General features: G+C 48.0%; 1 protein-coding gene across 1 annotated transcript in view; it reads left to right on the forward strand.

Moving 5' to 3' along the window:
- Nucleotides 1-452: 452 nt before the first annotated feature.
- Nucleotides 453-23,126, forward strand: part of ANKH (ANKH inorganic pyrophosphate transport regulator) — a 141,257-nt gene continuing 118,583 nt past the window's right edge. The window contains exon 1 of the mRNA XM_030332353.1: nt 453-921. Within this exon, the coding sequence (XP_030188213.1) occupies nt 826-921 (96 nt within the window). The 5' untranslated portion in view covers nt 453-825. The remainder of the gene's footprint in view (nt 922-23,126) is intronic.

The raw sequence follows: 23,126 nt of genomic DNA on the forward strand, positions 1-23,126 counted from the left end.
GCCTGCCAGTCTTCCACACGCCCCAGCCGTTCCCGGGACCGCGCGGGGCCTCCAGCGGCTCGGCGCTCGGTCCCACGGCCTCCCCCGCGGCGTCCTCCGCGGCCGGGGTGGGGGGGGGAGGGGGACGCCCCGGGCCGCGCGCCGCCCCAGCCCCGCTTCGCCGCCGGCTCGCGCCGCCGCCCCTGGCCGCCCGGGGAACCGCAGCGAGTCCCACCCCGCGCGCCCCCGGGCGCAGCCGAGGCGGCGGCGGCGGCCCCACGGCCTGTGCGTGCGCAGCGCCCCCCGCGGCCGCGCCTAGCGCAGGCGGCGGCGGAGGGAAGGAGGGCGCCGCCCGCCCTCCCGCCCGGCCCGGCCCCTCCCCAGCCCGCCGCCCGCCCGCCCCCGGGGCCGCCGGCGGTGTCCGCGCCTCCGCGCCCGCCCCTGATTTCCTCCGCACGGCGGCGGCGGCGGCGGCGGCGCCTCGTGCGCGCGGTTATTTATTTATTTCCGGGCCCCAGAGCGCTTATAATGGAGCCGCTGTCAGCAGAACCTTCTGCTGCCGCCGCCGCCGCCGCTGCCGCCGCTGTCCCTCCTCTTTTTTTTCCCGGCAGATCTTTGTTGTGTGGGAGGGCAGCGGGGATGGACTTGAGCTTGCGGATCTCCTGCTAGAGCAGCCGCGCTTGGAGAGGGCGCCGCAGCCGCGAGGAGGAGCCGCCGCCGCCCCGAGGCCCCGCCGGACCCGGCCTCCGTCCGCCCGCGCCCCCGCTCGGCCCACTCGCCCCGCGCCTCCCGGCAGAGTCCCCTCGCGGCGGCAGATGTGTGTGGGGTCAGCCCACGGCGGGGACTATGGTGAAATTCCCGGCGCTCACGCACTACTGGCCCCTGATCCGGTTCCTGGTGCCCCTGGGCATCACCAACATAGCCATCGACTTCGGGGAGCAGGTAAGCCCCGGCCGCGCCCCCCGCCCGGCCCGGGCAGTTGCGCCCTGAACCCCGCGCCCCGCGCCCCGCTCGCACTTCTTGGCCTTAGACACCCGGGCGCCAGGGGATGAGAGCAGCGGGGAGTCACCTGCTCCGAGTGCCTTTTTTATCCTAGAACATTTGGTTGGGCTTGCAGCTTGTCAAGGATGACTTTTCCAGCACTCCATCCCCCCTGCCCCCAATTATTCAGCAGACTTTTCCAGCTCTCTCCGGAAAATGTTAAAAGACCAGAGGGATTAGAGCTTCACCTATAGAAGGGTTTTTAGTGCACAGCAGGAGTATTATGTAATTTGTTATTATGTAAACCTCAGGTCTGTAAGTAGTTGCATATATATATATAGCTCAAGTGCTTGGTTTTTATTTATCCGGTGTTGGTGGTGAAGGTGATGGCGATGATGGGGAGATTTTGCATTACAGTGTGTCCAAGTTGGTTTCCAGGTACTTCTAATTTTTTGGGTTTTTTTTTTTTTTTTTTTTTTTTGCCCAGGTATGGATTACGGGTGCCCAAATGATAAGCCGACCGTTGGCCATCTCTAGTTTGGCGTTTGTTTATTTTTTTCTCTCTTGGACCACTAAAGGAGGGGAGCACATTTTTGTTTGTTGCCTTCTCATCCTTGCTTCTTTTTCGTGCTTTTCCCCATTTCTCTCCATGTGGCGTCATTGCAAATGTAGCGCTGCAGACTCTTCAGCAGAGGGGCACTGGTACTCTGCACTTTGCCTCTGGGGACCGTTTTTGCAGGGCCTCGGGTGGGATGCAGCTACATCTCAAGGCCAGGAAGAGGATGGGGGGGGGAGGGGGTCAGTTCCTTGATGAACAGGTGTGGAAACCGGCCGGGCGTGTGATGAGCCACACTCCTGGTATTGTAGTACCTTCTTTCTTTTCCTGTAAGTCAAGAGACTTCGAGGGATGTTTATATAGAAAATGCACCTATGTTAGTGCACTTTTAGTTTTCCAAATCCAGTTTTTCAGAAGGGGGTTTGTTTGACTCCTCTAGTAGATGCGTATTGGCTTGGATTGGTCTCTCTGTACTCAGAACTTTTGACTGATTGCAACTCTACAGGCTCACTAATACTTAGCCCACATTGTAAGCTCCTTTTTTTTCTGCAAATTTTCTTGCCAATAAGTGTTTGCAATGTAGTATAGTCTCTAGAGACCTTTGTCTAGTAAGCCAACTAATTTCCCTTGGTGAAATCTTACATTTTTTCTGTTGCCACTTTGCTCTGACAGTTGCTTTCCAGGGTCCCCCAAGGGCTTCTCTGCTCTCCATCTCCTTCCTGCTCACCATCTCTTCTTTCCTAGTTAACTGGTGACTTCGGGCATTTCCTATCATCTATGGAAAGGTTTTAGGACCTGAATTTACTACACTTCACATTTTAGATGAGTCAAGTGCTATATAGACACCCGAACCTTTTACTATTTTAAGGCTTATTTTCTTGGAGCCACCCCAAAGGTGGTCAGAAAGCCCTGGCTACTCACCAGCTCACCAGCTTACTTGATCACTTCTCCCTGAACTGGTGTGTGTGTGTGTGTGTGTGTGTGTGTGTGTGTGTGTCTGTGTGTGTGTGTGTGTGTGTGTGTGTGTGTGTGGTGGGGTGGGGTGGGGAGGGAGGATTATATGGGATAACTGGTGAAGATAAGAGTATTCTTTGTCGTAACTAAATGACTTGAAATATAACATAGTATTGCCTCACATTTGCCTTGATTTAATTCCAGGCCGATATCCCTAAGGATTTGATTTCAGTGTAAGGGAAAGGATCTCTCCTGAGGTCACAAAAGGGACGCTAGACATATAAACAGTTATGCAGATGGTTTATCCTTGTGGGTCTAATAATTCAAGTGCCTTCTTAAAACATTGCTAACCTAATTATCATAGCTGACATAAGCAAAGTGCCAGAAACGTTGTCTTTTTGCACAGAAGCTTTATCAACAAGTGTTGTTTGAGGTCCTTATCCCTTAAGCGCCAGTGCATTTATGAGGTTGCAGGCTGTCTGGTGGTCGAGATAGCTTGTCAGAGTTAGGGCTGAAGGGATGGGGGAAAGAAATCGACAGGTTTGCCAAACCTTCTTTTGCCAGTATTGTTTGATAATTGTTTTTGCAAAATATGACAAGGTTAGAGGGATGGAACTTACTTTTTCTTAGTTTTAAACTGAAGGAAGAGAATGAACAGTAGGAGTTGAAGAGTGACCTGGTCACATGTGGTAAGAACAGAGGAGCGTTTTACCCCAATTAGTCGGAAACACAACAGCGAAGAGGAAGAATGAACCTGGTTGCAAAAGTAGGTCTACTTTAGACTTCAGAAAATATGCAGCTCTTGACTTGAGTTTTTAATCATAGTTTAGACAGATGGACACATGCAGATCTCTACCAATCTTCTGTGAGAGTGGGCAGGTATATTACACCTTCCCTTGAGCGAACAGTGCTTCATATTTCAGTAACTGACTAATCCTAAAGAAGAAATGTAACAAGGGAGTGCAAAGGTCAAAGGTCAAAGCAGCCTTTGGGTTGCATGCTGTGGAGATGATCGAGAAATGCAAAATTGAAAGGAAAACATCTCATTAGCTTTTAAGTCTCTGACTTGTCAAGAGCAAAAAGATAGTAAAATGACTTAAAATGTTTCTTAGATGGTTTTTTTTTTTTTAAATGGTTATAAACATCTCTGTTGTTCCTGTAGAATATATGGACAGAACTTTTATGGACAGAATATATGGACAAAAACTGGGATTCCAGCTGTATACAAGATTCCATTGCAATTTGAATAAACAACGCAGATGTGACTGTGTAAAGGAATTATATAGTCATAAATTATCTCAGAGCTGTTAGTGCATGTGGGGAGGGGCGAGGAAGACTGTAATGATTCATTCAGTGCCTCCTGAGATTCTCCATGAACATTCTGTTGTATACAGTTCCCTATAATTTTATAGGTCAGTCAGGGAGGAAACCCAAATATTATGGAGTATTCTAACAAGACTAGCAAAAGCTATTATCACATTTTAAATTTTGGTGGTGGTGGTACTTTGGGGGGGGTGGTGAGGGAGGGTTGAAATCTACACTGGGGAACAAAACTATATGGAATAAGTGACCTGCTTTGTAATATTAAACAGAAGCACCATAGGAAAGAATGAGAATAAATCCATTATTGCAGAAACTAAAATAATGTTTGTAGAACCCTGTAGATGCATAGAACACTTTATAGTGGCAGTATATCTAGAATTATAATTTTATCTCTATTTTTATACACTGAAAATCAAAAGTGTTAATTGCTTCCATTCACAGACCACTCAGTATGTGCTTAAAGCATCTCAGCACATGTTGTCAATGAGGAAGGACTGAGAGGCTTAGACGTGTTAAGTCACTTGTCCAAAATCACACAGGTATTACTGGGCAGAACCAGGATTCAAGCCCACATCTGCTGGGCCCTTAGTCATTCTGCTGTCTGCCTTCTCCAGTCAGGCTCATCCACTGAAATCCACCCAGGAGTTCTTAGAAATTTAGGATAAGTTCTGGCTTTTCCGATTCCCAGCCTGGGCTTAAACTTGATCTTAGCTGTCAGATTTTGAATTTATGATGTAAGACAATCATAAAATTCCATGATCCAAGAGGTTCACGGAAGAACCAAGTTATACAGATAATTCATATTGATAAATCAACAGTGTATCTTGTCTTTTGTTAAAAGGGAACAAAAAGATAAGCAACTGATACTTCACAATAAAATTGTTTAGAAATTACTTAGTCTTTATCACTGGAGCACTACAGATTGCTAAAATAGATTTTGAACAATGTATTTCTTTAAAATATCTGCAGATGCCCATGTTGTCACTATGTTTAAAGGACTGTTATTTCTGCTTAAAACTAAACTCGGTACAAAGTCTTCGAATTCCTTAAAAGCCAAGTTCACCAAATTATGTTGGATAAATCAGTGAACTTTGTTACAAGCTACTTAACGACACTTAAAGCGTTAAGTACAAGTTTGTTCTGAAGGCTTTGAAGGAGACAAGAAGGTTGAAATTGTTCTCAATTCAGAAGGAATGTGTTCTGGGCACCCGGGGGGCTCTGTGGGTTGAGCATCTGACTCTTGATTTCCCCTCAGGTCACAATCCCAGGGTCGTGGGATCAAGCCCCATGTCAGGCTCTGCACTGAGTGTGGAACCTGCTTAGGATTCTCTCTCTCTCCCTCTGCCCCTCCCCTATGCTCACGTTCTCGCTTTCAATAATAATAATAATAATAATAATAATAATAATAATAATAATAAATAAATAAATAAAAGAAGAAATGTGTTCTTCCAAGTGTCAGGTAATTCCCTTTTTCACACCAAAGTGATAACTGTGGGTATTTCCAGTTGCCCTGAATGATTGATTCACTGAATTTGGTTGGGTCCAGTATGATAATTCAAAGACCTAAAGTTTTTATCTGTGAACGAAGAGTTTTGTATATGGAGCGTTACAATTAGTAGCATAAGATGGGCAGTAGGAATGCTAAGAGCCCTTCCTGACTTAGGAAACCTAGCGTTAGGCTTTCACAGTATAAGGGTCTCAAGTTACTAATATCACAAAATGGAAAAAAAGGGAGGCCCAGGAAAAATAGTTGTATACATGTCCTTTCTGTCTACTAAGTAGAGAAATACATACCCCACCCACCCAGACCAGGAGGTACAGGAATGGAAAAGGGTGAGTATCTGACACTGGCCACTATTGGGAAGGGAGTGTGTGTCCATCCGAGGTCCCTAAGTGATACAAGGGACTCCCCAGGCAGCTTGCCTTAAGTGATACTGAAACTGACCTGTGTATGTTCCACTGCGCAAAGTACCTGAAGCCGGAAATGGCTATCTCAGGCTAGGTTTCCTAGTAATCATGGGGGGCGGGGCGGGGGGGAGACTTTTTTTTCCCACCTATTCTGTACTAATGGAATACATTTCAAAATGACATTAATTGTTTTCTAATTATAAAAATAGTGTATGCTGGCTGTTTAAAAGTTGGATAAGGATTTTAAAATGGAGGAAAAAGTAAAAAATACCCCTGATTCCACTCTGAAGAAAAAAAGCTCCTTCAACATTTTGCATATCTCCTGCCAATTTTGTTCCCCATAACCGAGATATGTATATGTTTCACACGGAGGCCTCTTCCCCATGTCACTTGGAAGTATTTAAGTATGGTTTTAAAGTTTTCTTTATTTATAGTTGAGAGAGCGCGCACATGCGTGCAAGTGTAAGCTCGGGAGGGGCAGAGGGAGAGAGAGAGAATCTCAAGCAGGCTTCATGGTCAGCACAGAGCCCAACGCAGGGCTCGACCTCGTGATGCTGAGCACTTACCCAACCGAGCCCCCCCCCGGGCTCCCCAAGTACGATTTTTAAAAAAATTTTTTTTTTCCAACGTTTATTTATTTTTAAGACAGAGAGAGACAGAGCATGAACGGGGGAGGGGCAGAGAGAGAGGGAGACACAGAATCGGAAGCAGGCTCCAGGCTCTGAGCCATCAGCCCAGAGCCCGACGTGGGGCTCGAACTCATGGACCGCGAGATCGTGACCTGGCTGAAGTCGGACGCTTAACCGACTGCGCCACCCAGGCGCCCCCCCCAAGTATGATTTTAATAGTAGCCCAGTATTTGATGATACAAGCATGCGGTAATTGCCTTTGCTGTATATTCCGTTGTTTATTTTTTGTTCCTTTAGTATTTATAGAGTACCTACGTTTTTTGCAATGGTATTATTAATTTTTTATTTTTATTACTGAAGAATAGTTGACATACTGCAACACAGTGATTTCACAATCCTGTACCTTACACAGTGCTCACCACCATAAGTGTGGTCACCACTTGTTACTGTACAAGGTTGTTACAGTATTATTTTTTTTTTAACATTTATTTATTATTGAGAGACATGAGCATGGGAGGGAGAGACAGAGAGAGGAGGAGACACAGAATCTGAAGCAGGCTCCAAGCTCTGAGCTGTCAGCACAGAGCCCGACACGGGGCTCGAGCTCACGGACCGCGAGATCATGACCTGAGCCGGAGTCAGACGCTCAACCGACTGAGCTGCCCAGGCGCCCCATAGTATTATTGACTGTAGTCCCTATGCTGTCCTTTCCACCTCCGTGACTTATTTATTTGGTAACTGGAAGTCTGTACCTCATGATCCCCTTCGCCTATTTCTTCCCCGATTTGTTTCAATGCTGAGGTTTTTTTGTTTCCTGCAATAGACGGTTTCAGAGAGCATCTTTGTATAATAAGTAGATAATGTGTTTTTTTCTGACTGCCTTGGGCTTTATGCCTGGCATAATTTAGTGCCTTTTTCTGTTTCTCATTCATACACAGAAAATGAGGTCACTCTTCTCTGGCAGTCCATATTTAGTCAAGGACACCGTGACCTCCTTAGTCCAATTGATACTCAGTTCTCCATAATGTTTCCCAGTTCTCTTTAGATGTACATCTGCATTTAAAGTACCTGCCTTTCGATGCACTTAAGTAAGTAGATTATCTCTAAAGCCACGGAGGTATAATCCTGTGGCGGGTTTCTTCACTTGTTTATTTATTGAGCGGTTTGATGACTAGCCTAACTACTACTTTGTCAGAATACTTCTTCCCAAGCATATCCTTCAAAAGATAAACACTTCATATATGAAGATAGTATCTAACTCTCTTTCTAGGAGTACGTCACATTTTTTTAAAGCAGTGAGCCCTAAGAATTACCGTTTATGGTACCATCTCACCTTTTCGATGCAAAACGCCGAGTGTATGCCAGGGGTCGGTAATCTGGTTTCTGTGTCTTTTCACTCTCCCTTGTCTGACTTGGACGGGTTATGTTGGGATGGGAAGATGAGAGTCCCCAGATGGAAAATCATTCTTTTTCAATGGCTGTGTGAGTTGGGATAAATAAACCTTGTGAAATTCATACCAGAGTGACTTGGGTGATGCCTACATTTTAAGAAGTCAATCTGGTATTTTTCAGCACCTACAATTCGACGAGTTTCTGTGGAGGTGCAATAGAAATACAGAAAACCCTGTTTTATGCACAATTATCGGGATATGAGCTCCCTACCTAAGCGCGTTTTTTTGCTAACTGAAGCTTATCCTTTAAAATGCAGGTCGTTGGTTTTCTTTTTCTTTTTTAGTATGGGAATTATTGTTGCTGGAAATAGGTGTTGCACATTTGTCTAGCATATTAAATAAATATAGTATATACGGAGGACATAATGTAACATTTTTTGGTGTCTTGTAAATATCTGTTGTGCTAGGCAATCCGGGATATATGCTGACAGGTGATACTCAAAACACTGAAAGAGTTTGGCACTAACCAAGATGATAAAAATAATAAAATAATAATTAGTAAAAATACTTAATACACGATGAGTACTTTTTAATTTCTTGCTTCAGATCTGCCCTGGGTCTCAGAAACTAAAACAGTAGAATTCCGTGAAAAGTGAAGAATAAATAAATCATTTCGGAGGCCTCCTTTGGGAAAAAGCATATACACCTTATGGCGGTTGTTTTCCCTGCCCTCAAATTGCTTAGATCCTGGTTGAGAAAACAGACATGAAACACTTTTGCAATCAGAAGGGCACGGACCAAAATGTGTAAATTGCACAGCGCAGTTTATGATAACACACAGCGAGGCGCTCAGTAATTGTAACAGAGCGGGAAGGCTGTGCCAGCTGTGACGTGATAGCTCGCATCTGGCCATGGTCACCCCCTGCCTCCTTCTCTCTAGGTGCCCTTGACATCGGAGTAGGAAGCACCCCATCTGCAGAGGTGAAAACAGAGGCACGGTAGAGGTAAAAGCAGACTTCACAGCAAGCCCTACACATTCAGGGTTTGCTTTTGTAGGTTTTGTATTACTTTCATGGTTTGGGAACCGTTCACCTGCTGTTCCAGCCAGATTCCACCGACAGTGCTGAGGACCCATGAGCTGAAAGTGACAGAGAGGACATTCTCTCAGCAGACGTGTGCATCACAACGTTTCTGCTGCTTCTCTGTGATTGCTCCGTCACACCAAAAGATGTTTTCAAAGCCCATCCTGGGAAGGGAGATACCTCGGTTATTTGTCAGGACAAAGGGGGTAATTTCTCCCCTAGATGAGGAGTTACCAGAAACAGCCTGTACCTCTGGTTCAGGAAATGTCACACGGTCCCAGGACAGACGGACCGGCCTTGTTTCCAGTTGGGGGAGTACATTGTGGTCTAAGTTTGCTCTCAGGTCCTTGCTGGCTTTCGCACTTCTTATGGTATTTTGGTATCCGTAGATGGGCAAGGCTCTGGAAGAGTCTGACACCTTCAGTGTAGTTCGAGGATTACCTTTCTGGAAGCGTGGGTTTGGCGGTATAAATGTGCAGCCATTTTCCTGATATGTGTAGACATTGCTGTCCCCAACCTCGGGGGGCGGGGGAAGGGCTGTGTGTGACTCCTTGTCATACCTCCGAGCCCACGTTCACCGGCACACGCTTCCCGTGCCTCATTGGTCCCTGCCTGGACAGAGACCACAGCTGGTAGGGGGGACTCGAGGCTGGGAGGAAATCAAGAGCCAAAGTGGGAATCCTTGGATAAGAGTTGCAGAGGTGACTGGTGAGGAGACGCTGAGGCCCCCCGGGACATTGAGTTGGAATGACGTGGCGGAAAAGAGGGACGTCTGCTGGCAGGTTAATGCGACTTTTTCTAGGGAGGCAGATGAGCCAGGGATGGGAGGGGGCAGACGTTGTAGCTGTGACTTCCTAGGCCGTGAGAAGTTACGGTGGCCTATTTTGTGAGAGACCCGAAGAGGTCCGGTCTGGGTCAGGAAGCTTTGAGGCTCAGCAGTCCCAGGCTCTGAGAGTTGGTCACTCCAGGTCATTGTCTCAACTAAGTGACAATGAGTCCACGTCAATAAGCTTTTCAAGATCCCTGCTTAGTTTCTTAAAAATATAACGTTAAGTCTAAGGAAGTATTTGACTCTCTGTTAGTGTCTAGTTTGCCATCTGGCTTAGGTGTGCCTGTTCTGCTTCCAAAGCTGCTTTTAAGACAATAAAAAGTTTGGGCGCTCTTGAATCTGGAGATCTGCTGGCCGCCGGGCCGTGCATTTTAATAGAGGGGACTAGTAGTGTAGAGAATCTAGAACAGCAGATTACAAAAAAAAAAAAAAAAAAAAATTGACATCTGAGGGCTTTAAATGGCTTGGCAGGAAACTCACTGTGGCTGGGACACTGAGGCCTCCCACCATGTGCGGCCTGAAGTTGACATTTTATAAAGACAAACTGCGCGGAGGAGAGTAACAAATAACCGTGCTTAATAAGAAAGAGGTAACGTTCACCTCTTGGGGATTCTAGCCGAGTCCAGTGAAGAAACAACTAGAAAGGCACCTCACAGCCAGCCCGATCTGAAATGAGGCAGTCAGAGTGTCTCTTCTCAGCCCCAGATGTCACGCGCGAATGCGGTTCTCTAGCATACTCTTGGAGACCTGGTTTTTCTTCACAATGGGTTCTGGGGCTTTATCTCCTCCCTTTCCAGATGCAGCATCACATCACCCGGAGCCTGACAGGTGCTCAAGATGCACCTCCTTTCTACTCCCACACAAAGGCACATACCTTTAGGTATTACACCCCCCGGGCCGCACACCTGTCGGGCCGTTGACCAAATTTGGGCAGGTTCCCTGGCACGGGTGGTTCGTAAACCCTGTGTTTACCAGACTTCCCTAGACAAACCAGTGTTTCAGCAGTGAAGGGGAATGGGCTTGGACTCACTTGCAGGGACAGTGGACAGCCACCGAAGGGCGTGGGCTGAACCGCCTTGTTTTTCTAGAATTCTTATTTACTCACATTTCTTTTAGGCCAACGCATCTTCTTTCAGAGGGGGTCCTGGCAGGCCTGTGTCTCATTTCTTTTTGAAAATGGAGGTACGGTTTATATCCGGTGAAATGCACAGGTCTTACGTGTACTGTCCCATGAGTTTTGACAGACGACCGATGCACAGCTGTGTGACCCAGACCGCAGCCCAGATATGGATCGTTTCCATCAGCCCGGAAGGTTCCCCAGTGCCGGTCCCCCAGAGGTAACCACTATTCCGGTGGCCAGATCTGGCTTGATATTGTAGATTTGAGTGGATCCTAGCTAGGTGGAGACTTTGGCTTTCCGTGTAACATAACTTTGTTCCTTGTACTCTCTGGTGTTTTCAATTCTGATCCTTCACGTACATGAACTGCTGAGGATTTTGCTGTTCAGCCATGATAAAAATTAAAGTCTGGTTTAAAAACTAACACCACGTGGGGCGCCTGGGTGGCTCCGCCGGTTCAGCGTCCGACTTAGGCTCAGGTCACGACCTCACGGTCCGTGAGTTCGAGCCCCGCGTCGGGCTCTGTGCTGACAGCTCGGAGCCAGGAGCCTGTTTCGGATTCTGTGACTCCCTCTCTCTCTTGGCCCCTCCCCCCGCTTGTGCTCGGTCTCTCTTACTCTCAAAAAGAAATAAAACATAAAAATAAATAAATAAATAAATAAATAAATAAATAAGTAAACTAACACCATAGAAAACAATGCGGTATATGCCTACTATGAATTATTCCTCCGCCTTCCAGAGGAATGGAGTGGTGATGTATACCACCACACAGATGAACCTTAAAGATATGCCACTAAATGCAAGAAGCCAGACACGGAAGGACAGCTGTGGCATGATTCCACTTCGATGAGGTCCGGGGAATAGAGCCCTAGACAGGAAGGGGAACAGTGGCTGGCGGGGCTTAGGGGGGATCCTGTTCAGCGGGTGCAGCTTCAGCTGGGAAGGACAGTGTTCTGCAGATGGGCGGTGGCCATGGCTGCACCATAACGTGAATGCCCTTCATGCCGCTTGGACCGCATGCTTAAGAGGGGTAAAAATGCTAAATTCTCTGTTAGGTATATTTTATCAGAAGGGAGAAGTTTTAAGTGACATCATAAGCTACTGGGAACGCCTGTGGCTTTTGAAGAGGGTCTCTCTTTAAAAAAAAAAAAAATATTAATCTTATTGTAATTACAGATGTTCGTTTTCATTCTAAAGGGGAGGAAAATAAGTAAAAGTATCAAGAATAAGAACCACGTGCAAACCTAATCACCTAGACAGAACAGCAGTCTCATATTTTACCACTGGTGTGCTTCTCGCCTCTTTTTTTTTGTTTTTTGGCATGTATTTTATCTTTTTTTAAATGTTTATTTATTGATTTTGAGAGAGAGAGTAGGGGGAGGGGCAGAGAGAGAGGGAGAGAGAGAACCCCAAGCAGGCTGTGTGCTCACGACCATGGGCTCAATCCAGGGCTCCGTCCCACAAGCCGCGAGATCCCGGCCCGAGCCACCATCGAGAGTGGGATGCTTAACTGACTGAGCCACCCAGGTGCCCCCACATGTCGTTTAAAACAATATCGTAACCTCTTTCCATTTTATATGTAGGCAGTTGCCCTTGACTTTAAGTATTCATCTAGCACGTGATGATTAACGGCTTCCTAGCATTGTCTCGCATAGATACGCCATAACTTATTTATTCTCTTGTGGTTAGATGTGCAAGTTGGTTCTGCTTCATTCTATCTTGAATAATGCTTGGGAACATTTTTGTACAGAAATCTTTGCACACATCTGATTATTTCCTTGGATTAATACTCGAAATACTGACGTACGTGCGCCCCTCTTCAAGGCTTCGGCACGGCACCACACTCCTGCAGAAAGTTCCAGTCTACCCTGCAGGTGCTGTGTGGGAGTGTGCCACAGGCATTCCTTGCCTGGATGCTGTTTCACAGTCCAGTGACTTCCGCCCCCAGGAATTTGCATGCGAGTTCTCTCAAAGCCACATGGTGCTCAGCTCCTTCAAATGATTTCTTTTATTAAAAGCATTTTTTTTTTTAAATGCTGACAGATCAGTGTTACAGAAGGTAACACTTTTAAACTGTTTCAGGACGTCCATTCTTTTCAGTAGGCACGTTTTGGACCAAATCCCTACTCTGCATGGGGCTAGGCATAAGCACAGGAAAGAAAGGATTGTGTTGGCTTCACTTGCATACGTCTGGAAAATACCTGCTCCTAAAGCTTTCAAGGCGGAGAAAAGTGCTTTTCGATGAGTTCAGTGATGCTCAAGAAATGTGCTTCCTAAAACGTCCCAGGTGAATACTTGGGAGAGGAGAAAAAAGTTACTGACCTTCCTGGATGCCAGGCCCTGCCCTAGACACGGGGCATGCACTGTGGAGGGTCACCTTCCCACTTCAGAGGTGAGTGCATTGAATAGCTGTGCCTTGTGTGGTTCAGCCTCAGCGGAGCAGCCTGGCTCCTGGGACGGATGGCTCATGCTTGGAGTCTCATCGGAGAGTGTTTGTGTTGACTGTGTTGTAGGGAAATGCAGAGCCAGTGATGTTGAGGGGAACTGGAAGAGAAAGCTTTCTCGCTTTTCTGCCACCCTGACCACGGCTCCTTCTGTTTAACCTGCTCTCCTGGCTATTTCCCTTCCACTCTGGAGAGCAGAGAGAGTGCAGATGGTTCGCACTCATTCAGAGGTGCACCGAGTTCCTGTGGCTTCTCGGTTCTTCCCCGCTCCTTCTGCCCAGTAGTGTCTGTCAGCAGTCCAAGCTGAGCACAACGAGGTTGGAGGGGAAAAAAAAACAAAAACAAAAAAAACCACCCACTCCTGACAGGACCCCTGCGTTTGACCTCCATCCCTGGACCCACTGGCTCTGTGACCTTGAGCAAAGAACTTGACCTCAGCGGGCTTCAGTTTTCCCAACTGTCAAATGGAGATAAAGGGCTTGCGTACCTTCTTTTGGAGGTGCAGGCCAAATAGAGACTGGACACTCAAGTGCTTTGAAAAGCATGGAGCGCTGCACGTGTGCGAAGCAGTGTTGCTAAGACTTTGAGCCCGCTACGCTGCAGCTACACCTGTTTATTACTAGCCTTGACTGTCTGACCTTTTTCTTGCTCTGTATCGATACAGTGACTTGCAGACAGGAGATTCCTTTAACTGGAGCCAGCGAGGGTGGGGCAGACAAGCGTGCTGAATGAAGATGCTGGTAACACTTGGATTTTACAGCATGGATGCCAGCAGTGCTGCTGCTTTTTTTGGTTTGTTTTTTTTTTACTTTGGGGAGAAGAGTTTTAAGGCTCAGTTTTCTCTCCCCTTGGGGCTTTTGGGTTGTTGTTTTTTTTTTTTTTTTAAGTTGAATTACTGGGATTTAGGTAACGTGCTTTTTGAAATGATAGGCTGCATCTACTTTTAATTATAGGCTGTTGTCTGTCACAGAGTTGAAGGGGGACAGTTGCATATACCATTTAGACATACAAATGGCACCAGGCCATTCTCAATTGTGTTGAGTTATGGCAGTGACCCACCAAGGTGTTTTTGCTAAGTTAAAGTGTAGTGGGTGCTCAGTGAGCTAAAAGTTGTAACCTGCTTCTCCAGGTACTTACTGTGGTGTTTCGGAGCCTTTGCGCTGGTTAAATAATCAGGAAATATGGAACACAGAGGAAATATGTCTTCATGAATGTGTTCATTCAACAGATGTTTCTTGGACACCTACTATGTCCCAAGCACAACGCTAGTCACTAAGGACAGACTAAGAAAAAGGATGCGATCCTTGGCTGCACAGCGATTATCCCATAGGATATGGGAAAGGGACAGACAGGCACTTTCTACAAAATATGCTCTCCCTGGGTCAATCTCCCCTGGGATCCTATAAGAGTAACCTTTAACCTTAAAGGTCGGGAAGCTTTCTGTTCCAGCTGAGAGACCCACGGAGGATAGTATGTCCCTGTTCTGAAAAGCAGGGGATTCCAGGTGAGGAGTGACTGATGCTCAGCGCGAATTGATCAAGGAACCAGTCTGGGAGGGTGCCGGGACAGGGTGGCAGGACCAGTGGAACCCAGACCCCAGACCGGCAAGGTTCCAGTTCATCCGGGTAAGGAGTTTGGCTTTGGTCCTGACCTCAGCGGGGAAACTTTGAAGGTTCCCAGTGGGGGTGTGGTGTGCTTGGATTTGAATATTTGAAAGATAATTTCGGTTTCAGCGTGGCTAATGAATTAGAGGGAGGTGAGAGCAGCCGTGGCAAGGAAACCAGCAGAGAGGAGAGGTGGCCTAACATAGGGCTGGGGGGGGAGGGAGAACCGAAAGGAAACACCTTCTAGAATCAGGTGGGCTTGGCCACAGGGCGCGAGAGGGCGTAAAGTTTGCCACCAAACTTGAAGAGAGCCGGTTCCAAGGGAAGAGAAGGAGTTCCATTTCATTCATGTTCATTTGTTAATAAATTTAGTGCAGTGTTTGAAATTGCTTGCCTGAGAGAGCATATAAAATATGCAAAACGGTGGGAGCTACGTGAATAGTGTCTGTGTAGCTGTCTTTTGTCCCTCTGTGTGTCCCTCTCTCTCTCCCCCTTCCTCCCTCTCCCTTTCCTTCCCTCCTTTCCCCCCTCCCTCCCTCCTCCTTCCCTTCCTGGGACAAGCTGGTCACATTCTTTGTAAATGAGAGCTTCTTGCATTTTTACCTAAATGCAAATACTATGAATATTCATTTTTCTTCCAACATGTAAAAATGCTTTATTAGAATGCAGTCAGTTCTCAGCCATTTGCCTTAATGAAATAGTGATGTGGAAAATTCAAAAACACTTCTGCATATTTGGCCCTGGAATGCCTGAGGACTTTGGGGGAAGGAAATTTATCTGAATCATCATGGTGCTGTGCTAAGGATAAGATTACCCTTGCACCAGGTGCCTGGTGACAGCAGAGAGATGCCATCTGGAATTAAATTTGATGAGGCTCCCTGGTTTGCTCTTTCTGTATATTAAACGTTTGCTGAGTAAACAGCAGCCAGTGGACTAACCTAGAGGGGTTCCTGTAATGGCTTTATGTTTGTTTATGTGTCTTTTAGTATTGTCTGAGCTGCCTGTGTGGTTATAATTCATAAAATGCAGTTAGAATACATTTTGCTATAGAAACATTATAAATTGTGGCTAGGTTTCCAGGCCTCTCTACCAAAGCTATTTAACCCTTAATGTTCTCAAAATATTATATATCTGCAATGAGGAGTAGTAGAAAACCATGCTGTTAGAATAGTAGGAATCAGGGGGGGTGGGCACCTGGGTGGCTCAGTCGGCTGGGTGGGTGTCCGACTTCAGCTCAGGTCATGATTTCGCAGTTGGTGGGTTCGAGCCCCACGTCGGGCTCTGTGCTGACAGCTGGGAGCCTGGAGCCTGCTTGGGATTGTGTGTCTCCTCCTCTCTCTGCCCCTCCCCCGCTCATGCTCTGTCTCGCTCTGTCTCTCAATAATAAATAAAAACGTTAAAAAATTTTTTTAGAATAGTAGGAATTGGGGAAAGCAGTAATATTGAAAAATATCATTTGTCTTAATTAACTTTGAGAACAGTTCAGCAGTGTAATAAAGTGGTGGCTGGAGGGAGGGAGGTTGGTGCCACTGGCCATGGAGGTCGGGTTAACTTAAAATCAGTGCATAGGTTAGGGTGCCTGGATGGCCCAGTCAGTTAAGGGTCTGACTTTGGCTCAGGTCATGATGTTGCAGTCCGTGAGTTCAAGCCCCACATCGGGCGCCCGTCCCCGTCTTGTTCTCTCTCCCTCTCTCTCTCAAAATAAATAAACAAACTAAAAAAAAAAAAAAAAAATCAAAGCATGGGAAATAGTAATATCATATTAACTGTGGTGGCAGACGGTAACTAGCTTTGTGGCCATGAGTCACAACAACATATACAAATGTCAAATCACTGTGTTTCACGTGAAACTAATAAAATGCTCTACATCGATTACACATCAGTCGATAAAGTAAATGAGGAAATAAAAGCATCTTCTGGATGCACATGACTCATCAGCTGCGATTACAGTAACTTGCTGTGTGTTCTGGTGGGTAAAACTTAAAAAACTCCTCCCTGCGTCTATGGATTTAGGCTTACTTGTGCCTCCGTTCCATTGATGTCTTCTTGAAAAATAATGCCAGAGCAGCATCTACTAAGAGACCCATAAGCCACTGGGAAGCTCAGAATGCAGATGAGAATTTGGGGAAGTGAAAAGATTTTCTGTAACAGGACCATATCCATAGTGTAAAGTGCATATCTCTAATTATATATTATATCCAAACACTGTTTTTTCTTTTGGAGAATTGGGCATGTCATCTCCAATAGAAGACAAATCGGATGCCTTAGATTACATGGAAAACCAAATACTTCACCCATTTTTTTTTTTCTTTTTAGTTCAGCAGAAGTAGAAAATCTTATTTCAGGATGTGGCAAAACGAACATTGCCCTTACCCTCGCCTGGTGCACGCTGCACATTTGTAGAGGACTTACTTCGCCGTTTCTAAAATATGTTCTCAGGGCGCCTGGATGGCTCATTCGGTTGAGCGTCCGACTTCTGCTCAGGTCATGATCTCGCGGTCTGTGAGTTCAAGCCCCACATCGGGCTCTGTGCTGACAGCTCGGAGCCTGGAGCCTGCTTCGGATTCTGTGTCTCCCTCTCTCTCTCTGCCCCTCCCCGCTCATGCTCTGTCTCTCTCTCTCTCTCTCTGTCAAAAATAAATAAACATTAAAAAAATTTTAATTTATAAAATATATTCTCATTATATGGGAGAGCTGTTCCACCACCCAGGGGCACGTAGGCTCACCCTGCCTGGAAGGAGGTTATCTGTCATCAGTGGACATCTGTAGAGGCCATGCCTGGCCATGGCCGGAGACCACTGGCCCCGGCCACCCTCTTTCCCCTCCTCAGAGGTGAGCTCCACTTTCCCTGTGAGTCCTGGGTCCTCTCGAGCACCAGGGAGTATGGAGTCCAATCTTGGGGCAGAGAGGTGGCAAAGCTCAGAGCTGCGGAGAGCCTGTGGTTCACAGGCACCGCAGCCAGAGGCCCGCCTTCCGTGCTCTGGGGGTTTCTGAGTGTTCAGCCTCCTCCCCGGTCCCTGTCTGAGGGTCCTAGGGAAGATGGGTCCTCCCTTTTCAGCACCCCCCGCCTTCCACCCCAGCCTCCCCGCCTCTCTGCTGCCGAGCATTACTTTCTTACAATCTAATCATCAAGTAAAACAAGACAAAACAAAAAAAAAACCCCAAAACCCTCAGTGTGGACTCTCTGAGCTTTAATTGGCTACACCTTCTGGCAGACGTCGCTGTTTCCTTCGCTTTTCAGCACCTTTTCATAAATCAGGTGTCTTTTTTTAAAAGATTATTTTTCCTTTCCAAGCACTCGTTAATTTCAGATTAGGCTGTCTGGATTGCCACGGTCCTGAGTCGCTCGCCTTTTCATGGCAGCGGGCTCCAGAAGAGGCAGAGGGTTGAGCTCATTCGGCCCTTCCTGGAGGCCCCAGGGCCCCTACCCTCCCCACACACCCCCCCCTTATGGGGCCTGCACAGGTCTCCCCCCCCCCCCCCACCTTACCTGGAGACCCAGAGGCAGGGCTGAGATGTGATCCCACCTGTGGTGGCTGTCCCCGACGCCCTTCCCCTTGGCACTCAGCACAGGGGGAGCCTCAGGCGGGCATGGGGGAAGAGAACTGAGATTGCCTGCCTGCCCAACACATGGGATCAGCTCAAGGTCAGCTCATCTGTCCCACCTCTTATCAGCCAAAGTGCATCCGTCCCTCTAAGTCGGACGGACAGCAAAGTGAGCTCACTTCGTTTCACCCTAAGCACGCTGCCTCTCACACAGCTCAGCTCAGGGCCCCCCTTCCCCACCCAGAGGGAAAGCCGCTCCTCTCAAATGTTGAAATCTGGCACCGTGTCAGGGAGGGAATTACTAGCCGCGTGCGCTTGGCTCTCGGATCCGCCCACTGGTCCTAACGTGGATCCCAATGAGACCGACTACCTTGAGAAACAATTATTCTTGCATTTTCTGGTGAAAGAAAAACATGCAAAAATATGCCCTTTCGGGTGAGATGTTTTCACTGAGGGAAAAAGTCGGGGTGACTTGAGTACTACAAGGTGCGGCCTGGTGAGGAGGTCTTAACCCCCGGCAGGTGGGGAAGGATGCCGGGGAGCACCCCTCCCCCGACCACTCCTGGTTAACGGCCTTCACCTTCAGCCCTGGAAGTTCCCAAAGACCAGGCTTCCTTTAGGGGGTACACGATCCAATGACCGTTGAAGTAGTATCTTACCGAATGGCAGTCTTGTCTGATTGGCGAGTACGCGTCTCCATCTGGGGCAGAGGAAGCACCCTGCACAACTGTGGTTGGGTTAGACTGAGGAGCCCCGGACATGCAGAGGAACGGTGTTGAGACGCCATTGCCATATTAGCGGTGGCCTCCTAGTAAAGAGCTTTATGCGCTGTGGACGTTTCATCGTTAGAATGAGCTGCAATCAGGGGCACTTGGGTGGCTCAGTCGGTTAAGCGTCTGACTCCTGATTTTGGCCCAGGTCATGATCTCACAGTTCATGAGATCGAGCCCTGCACTGGGCTCCGTGCTGGGCTGCAATCAAACCAAAGAGTTTTTAATGCACCATATTATGTCACAGCAGTAACAATATTATATTACGTGACCTAGCGGGGGACCTGAGCAGAAGGTAACGCTGAAGTAATATTAATCTAATCCCAAACAATATTGCTAGTAAGCCTATCTGCCCTCCCTCCCTCTGATGTATAGTCTGATCACCTGTAATTTCTGTGCAAATGATTTTCTTTAGTAAATAGTTTTATGAACTGTGTCTATATACGTAACATTGTAAGAGGGGAAAGTCCTTTGCTTTAAGGATTCTGAATGTGTCACATCATTTACCATGACACAAAATGAGAGACTATGGTAAAAAAAAAAAGAATTAGAATGCTTCCCCCCCGCCCCCGGCAAAATCCAAATGAGAAGGTGAAAAAGAAAACGCACCTGGGACGGACGTACCTGCCGGACCAAGTTTACAAAGAAGGAATCCAGTCTCTAGTTTGTGCCAGTTCCTTAGCAACTGAGGTTGACAGGCCCCGAAGGGGGAAGCATGGAAATAAGAGCGGTGGGTTTTTAAAACACAGCGCTGTACTGTAAACTAAAACCCTGTCCCTCTTAACCCAGAAGTGTGATGTGTAGTTGTGTGCAACGGTCTCCCCTTCGAGCTTGTTAGTCATTGATTACATAACCGTGGCAACATTTTGATAGTTTTGTGTTGTTTGAGGTTTCCCTTAGCATCGTATAAAATATTTATAGGTTGTTTGAAATAAGCCAGTTTGTTTTTCTTCTCTTAATGGGACGGCGTTCCGTTTTTAAGAGAAAGGGGGAGAAAATCTTATAAAAGTAAAGCATGGATTTGCCATGAAGCTCATAGTGGGGCTTTGAAACTACAGCCTGCAACCAGGCTGGATGAGAGTACCGTACGATTAATCTTGCGGGGACTCGAGGCTCATGTGGTTTCCCGAAATGTAGCAGGGGCCTTCTTCTTATGCGTGTGTTAATTGTGTTTTTCCAGGGGTGGACAGCTCCTGGGCATAAAAGCATTTTTCTTCTTTTATCCCGTCTTTGAGGTATTTTTGTTTATTGGCTTGCTTTTTGAGGTTTTGGTGGGGAGGGGGATGGGAGAAGGGGGAAAGTGGAGGGAGATAAATTACCTTTTTTCTTTGCAACGGCTCATTAAAATACTTTATAACCTCCCTCTCCTCGTAATATCATTTTCTTCCTAGCAGTCGCTACTACTTGGTCCCAGAGAGGTGCGGCAATACCACTTGAAGGTTTTCTTCTCCGTGGAACAGAGTGCGCAACTTAAAAAAATCCTTACTGAATGTTCGACTGTGGTTTCTCCTGGGGTCTTGTAATGAGCAGGGGTCGTTGGAAGGCAGAAGGTCCTCCCAGACTGAGCGGGAGAGACTCGAGATTGCCAGAAGGACCAGGTGCGTATCTATCGGCACCGAATAAATAGACGTTTCTGCGGCCGGTCCACGTGATCCGGCAGCCTGAGCGGTGGCCTGGCCCCGAGCAGTCGGTGCGTGTGCCGTGCGGAGCCAGAGGACTCAGACACGAAAGGTGGGCCTGGTGCAGAGGTGCGGCCGGGAGCACAGCTGGAGCCCTTGATCTCCCGTCCTTGATTACAGCCTTTTTGTTCCCTTAGCAGCGCTGTGAACTCGTTCTCTTTGCCGAAGCGTGCAGGTCTCAGCGGATTGCAGGGTGCTTTCCTTTCTTCCCCAGGGAGGGCATCCTGGAACACGGCCGGCATGCAGCGGCAGCAAGGGCAATATTGTTTCAAAATCAGCAACCGCCCTCTTTCCCCCTCAAGGATCTTTGTCTTCTTTCCTGGCCCCATCTGCGTCCTCTTGGAGGTGCCTGCGTTTTCCTCCTTTACCCTCCCCGGTGTAGATGAAAATGGGACGATAATGACTTTGCCCTTGTCAGCTACGGTTTAGTGACTCCCTCCGTCCCGGAGAGCCGTGCACGGTTTTTGATGCAGAGCCCTTCATTTTGCAAGACTGTGGTTTGGAAAGCACCAAACGTGTCTTTCTTCGGGCCAAAGGACCTCTTCTAAATTGAAGTTTGCTGCTTTTGAGCCGGTAGCCGAGACGTCTGGCGAAAGCACTGAGATAGCACATGTATCTCAGAACACCTTAGGCCAGAGGGAAGGTCAGGGAAACTTGGCAAATGTAACATAATCGCGTGTTTAGGAAATAAGCCGGGCTGTTTGCTTATTGTACAGAGAAAGAATGGACCAGAGAGAGAAACCTAAGGCAGCAGGGTTGTCCCGAGACTGCCGACCTTAGGAATATTACAAAATTAAAAAAAAAAAAGGCTTTTCTACCCAAATTCGGGGCAACGAAGGCACGAGGCAGAGGGGGACACCCCGCAGCCCAGCGAATAAAGTTGCTCTGCTCTGCAGCCAAGAGACTCGTTCCCTCTTGTGAGGGATGTGAATGTGAACTTGGCTGCAGGGCAGGGTGGTGGGGAGATGCCAGAACACTCTATTGTTCCCCTTCATGCCTGCTTCGCGGGTTCACAGGAGTAAGAGAAAAGGATCGCGTCCATTAGGACAAGGTCACGCTCAGACGTCTACAGCAGAGCGCGGTTCTATTCACTTACCCGAGGAGGTGACCTGTGTGCCCGCTGTGTCTGAAAGGTGTCGTCTCGGCTGCCAGGTGTGGAAGTCAGGACTGCGGTAACCGCCTCCCTTTACTTAGTCCTCCTTGGGTGATGGCCTGGATCCTCCCCTACCCAAAGCCGAGACCAGGAGCCAGGGCGCATGCGGGAAGGGGTGGAGGGCTGTGGGGGAAGTAGGGGAAGAACGCACCTTACTCCTCAGTTCCCTCCTGCCTGCCTCTTCCTCGGGGTTCAGTCTTCTGACCCCCGTCTGTTCTTGCTCTGTGGTCTCTCCTGGTACTCTCAGATGGGCTCGGTTTGTTTTTGGTCAACCTCCAATGGTAGCTGGGAGGGGCTCTCGTGCCCTGAGGTCACGGACAGACGAGAAGCCCAGGGACTCGTTGGGCAGGGAGCTGAACAGCCCAGGAGACGGAGCCTCTGCTGCCGAGGTGGAGACAGTTACCAGACGCGGATAGTAATGTGTGTGAATGTTCTAATCACTCCGTGTTCTGGCCACAGTGTAGACGCCCGCCTACCCTGAAGCCCTCAGCAAGACTTCACTGTGCTGAACACGGGAGGTGACTGGGTAGAACAGGTGTGCTGTCCAGGGATCTCCAAGTGTTCCGCCTTGCATGTCCAGAACATTCTGCCTTAGGCGTTATTGCTGAGAGAGGAAAGGGAAGGTGATCCCCATCCAGTGGTAACAGGATTCTCAGTCGTGGCTCACGAGCACTGAGTGAATGGAGGAGACACTTCAGTGTTGATCATCAGCCTGGACAGAAGAACACCCACCCTCCCGCCCCGGCCAGCTCCGTGTGTTCCCAGTCCAGCCCGAGAAACGTAGCTGAGTGTTTTCTCAGGATGCTGCAGACTAACGGCTTTGATGCCCCGCAGGCCTGGACGATCAGTTCATATGTGACCTATACGCCCAACAGTAATAATGCGGCATGAACCCCGCCCCCCCCCCCCCGGCTGGTGTGCTTGGGGTGCTGCGTGGTCAGAACTGGTCTCTGTCCTTGACCTTCAGACCTGCCAGTGAGCTGAGCTTTGGATGCGGTTCGCTCGTGGCTGAAACACAGCAGCAGCCTTCAGGACTGGCAGGTGAGGAGGGAATGATGGGCAAGACCAGCAGCCGAGCCTCAGACAGCTCCCAGGCGAGGTCAGTATTACACAGGGGACGCCGATTAGCTGTTGGCCAGCCCTGCCTTAAACAAAGCAGGCTGGAATGAAATCTTAGGTT

Source organism: Lynx canadensis, chromosome A1, assembly GCF_007474595.2.
Source record: "Lynx canadensis isolate LIC74 chromosome A1, mLynCan4.pri.v2, whole genome shotgun sequence".
NCBI classification, from domain to species: Eukaryota; Metazoa; Chordata; class Mammalia; order Carnivora; family Felidae; genus Lynx; species Lynx canadensis.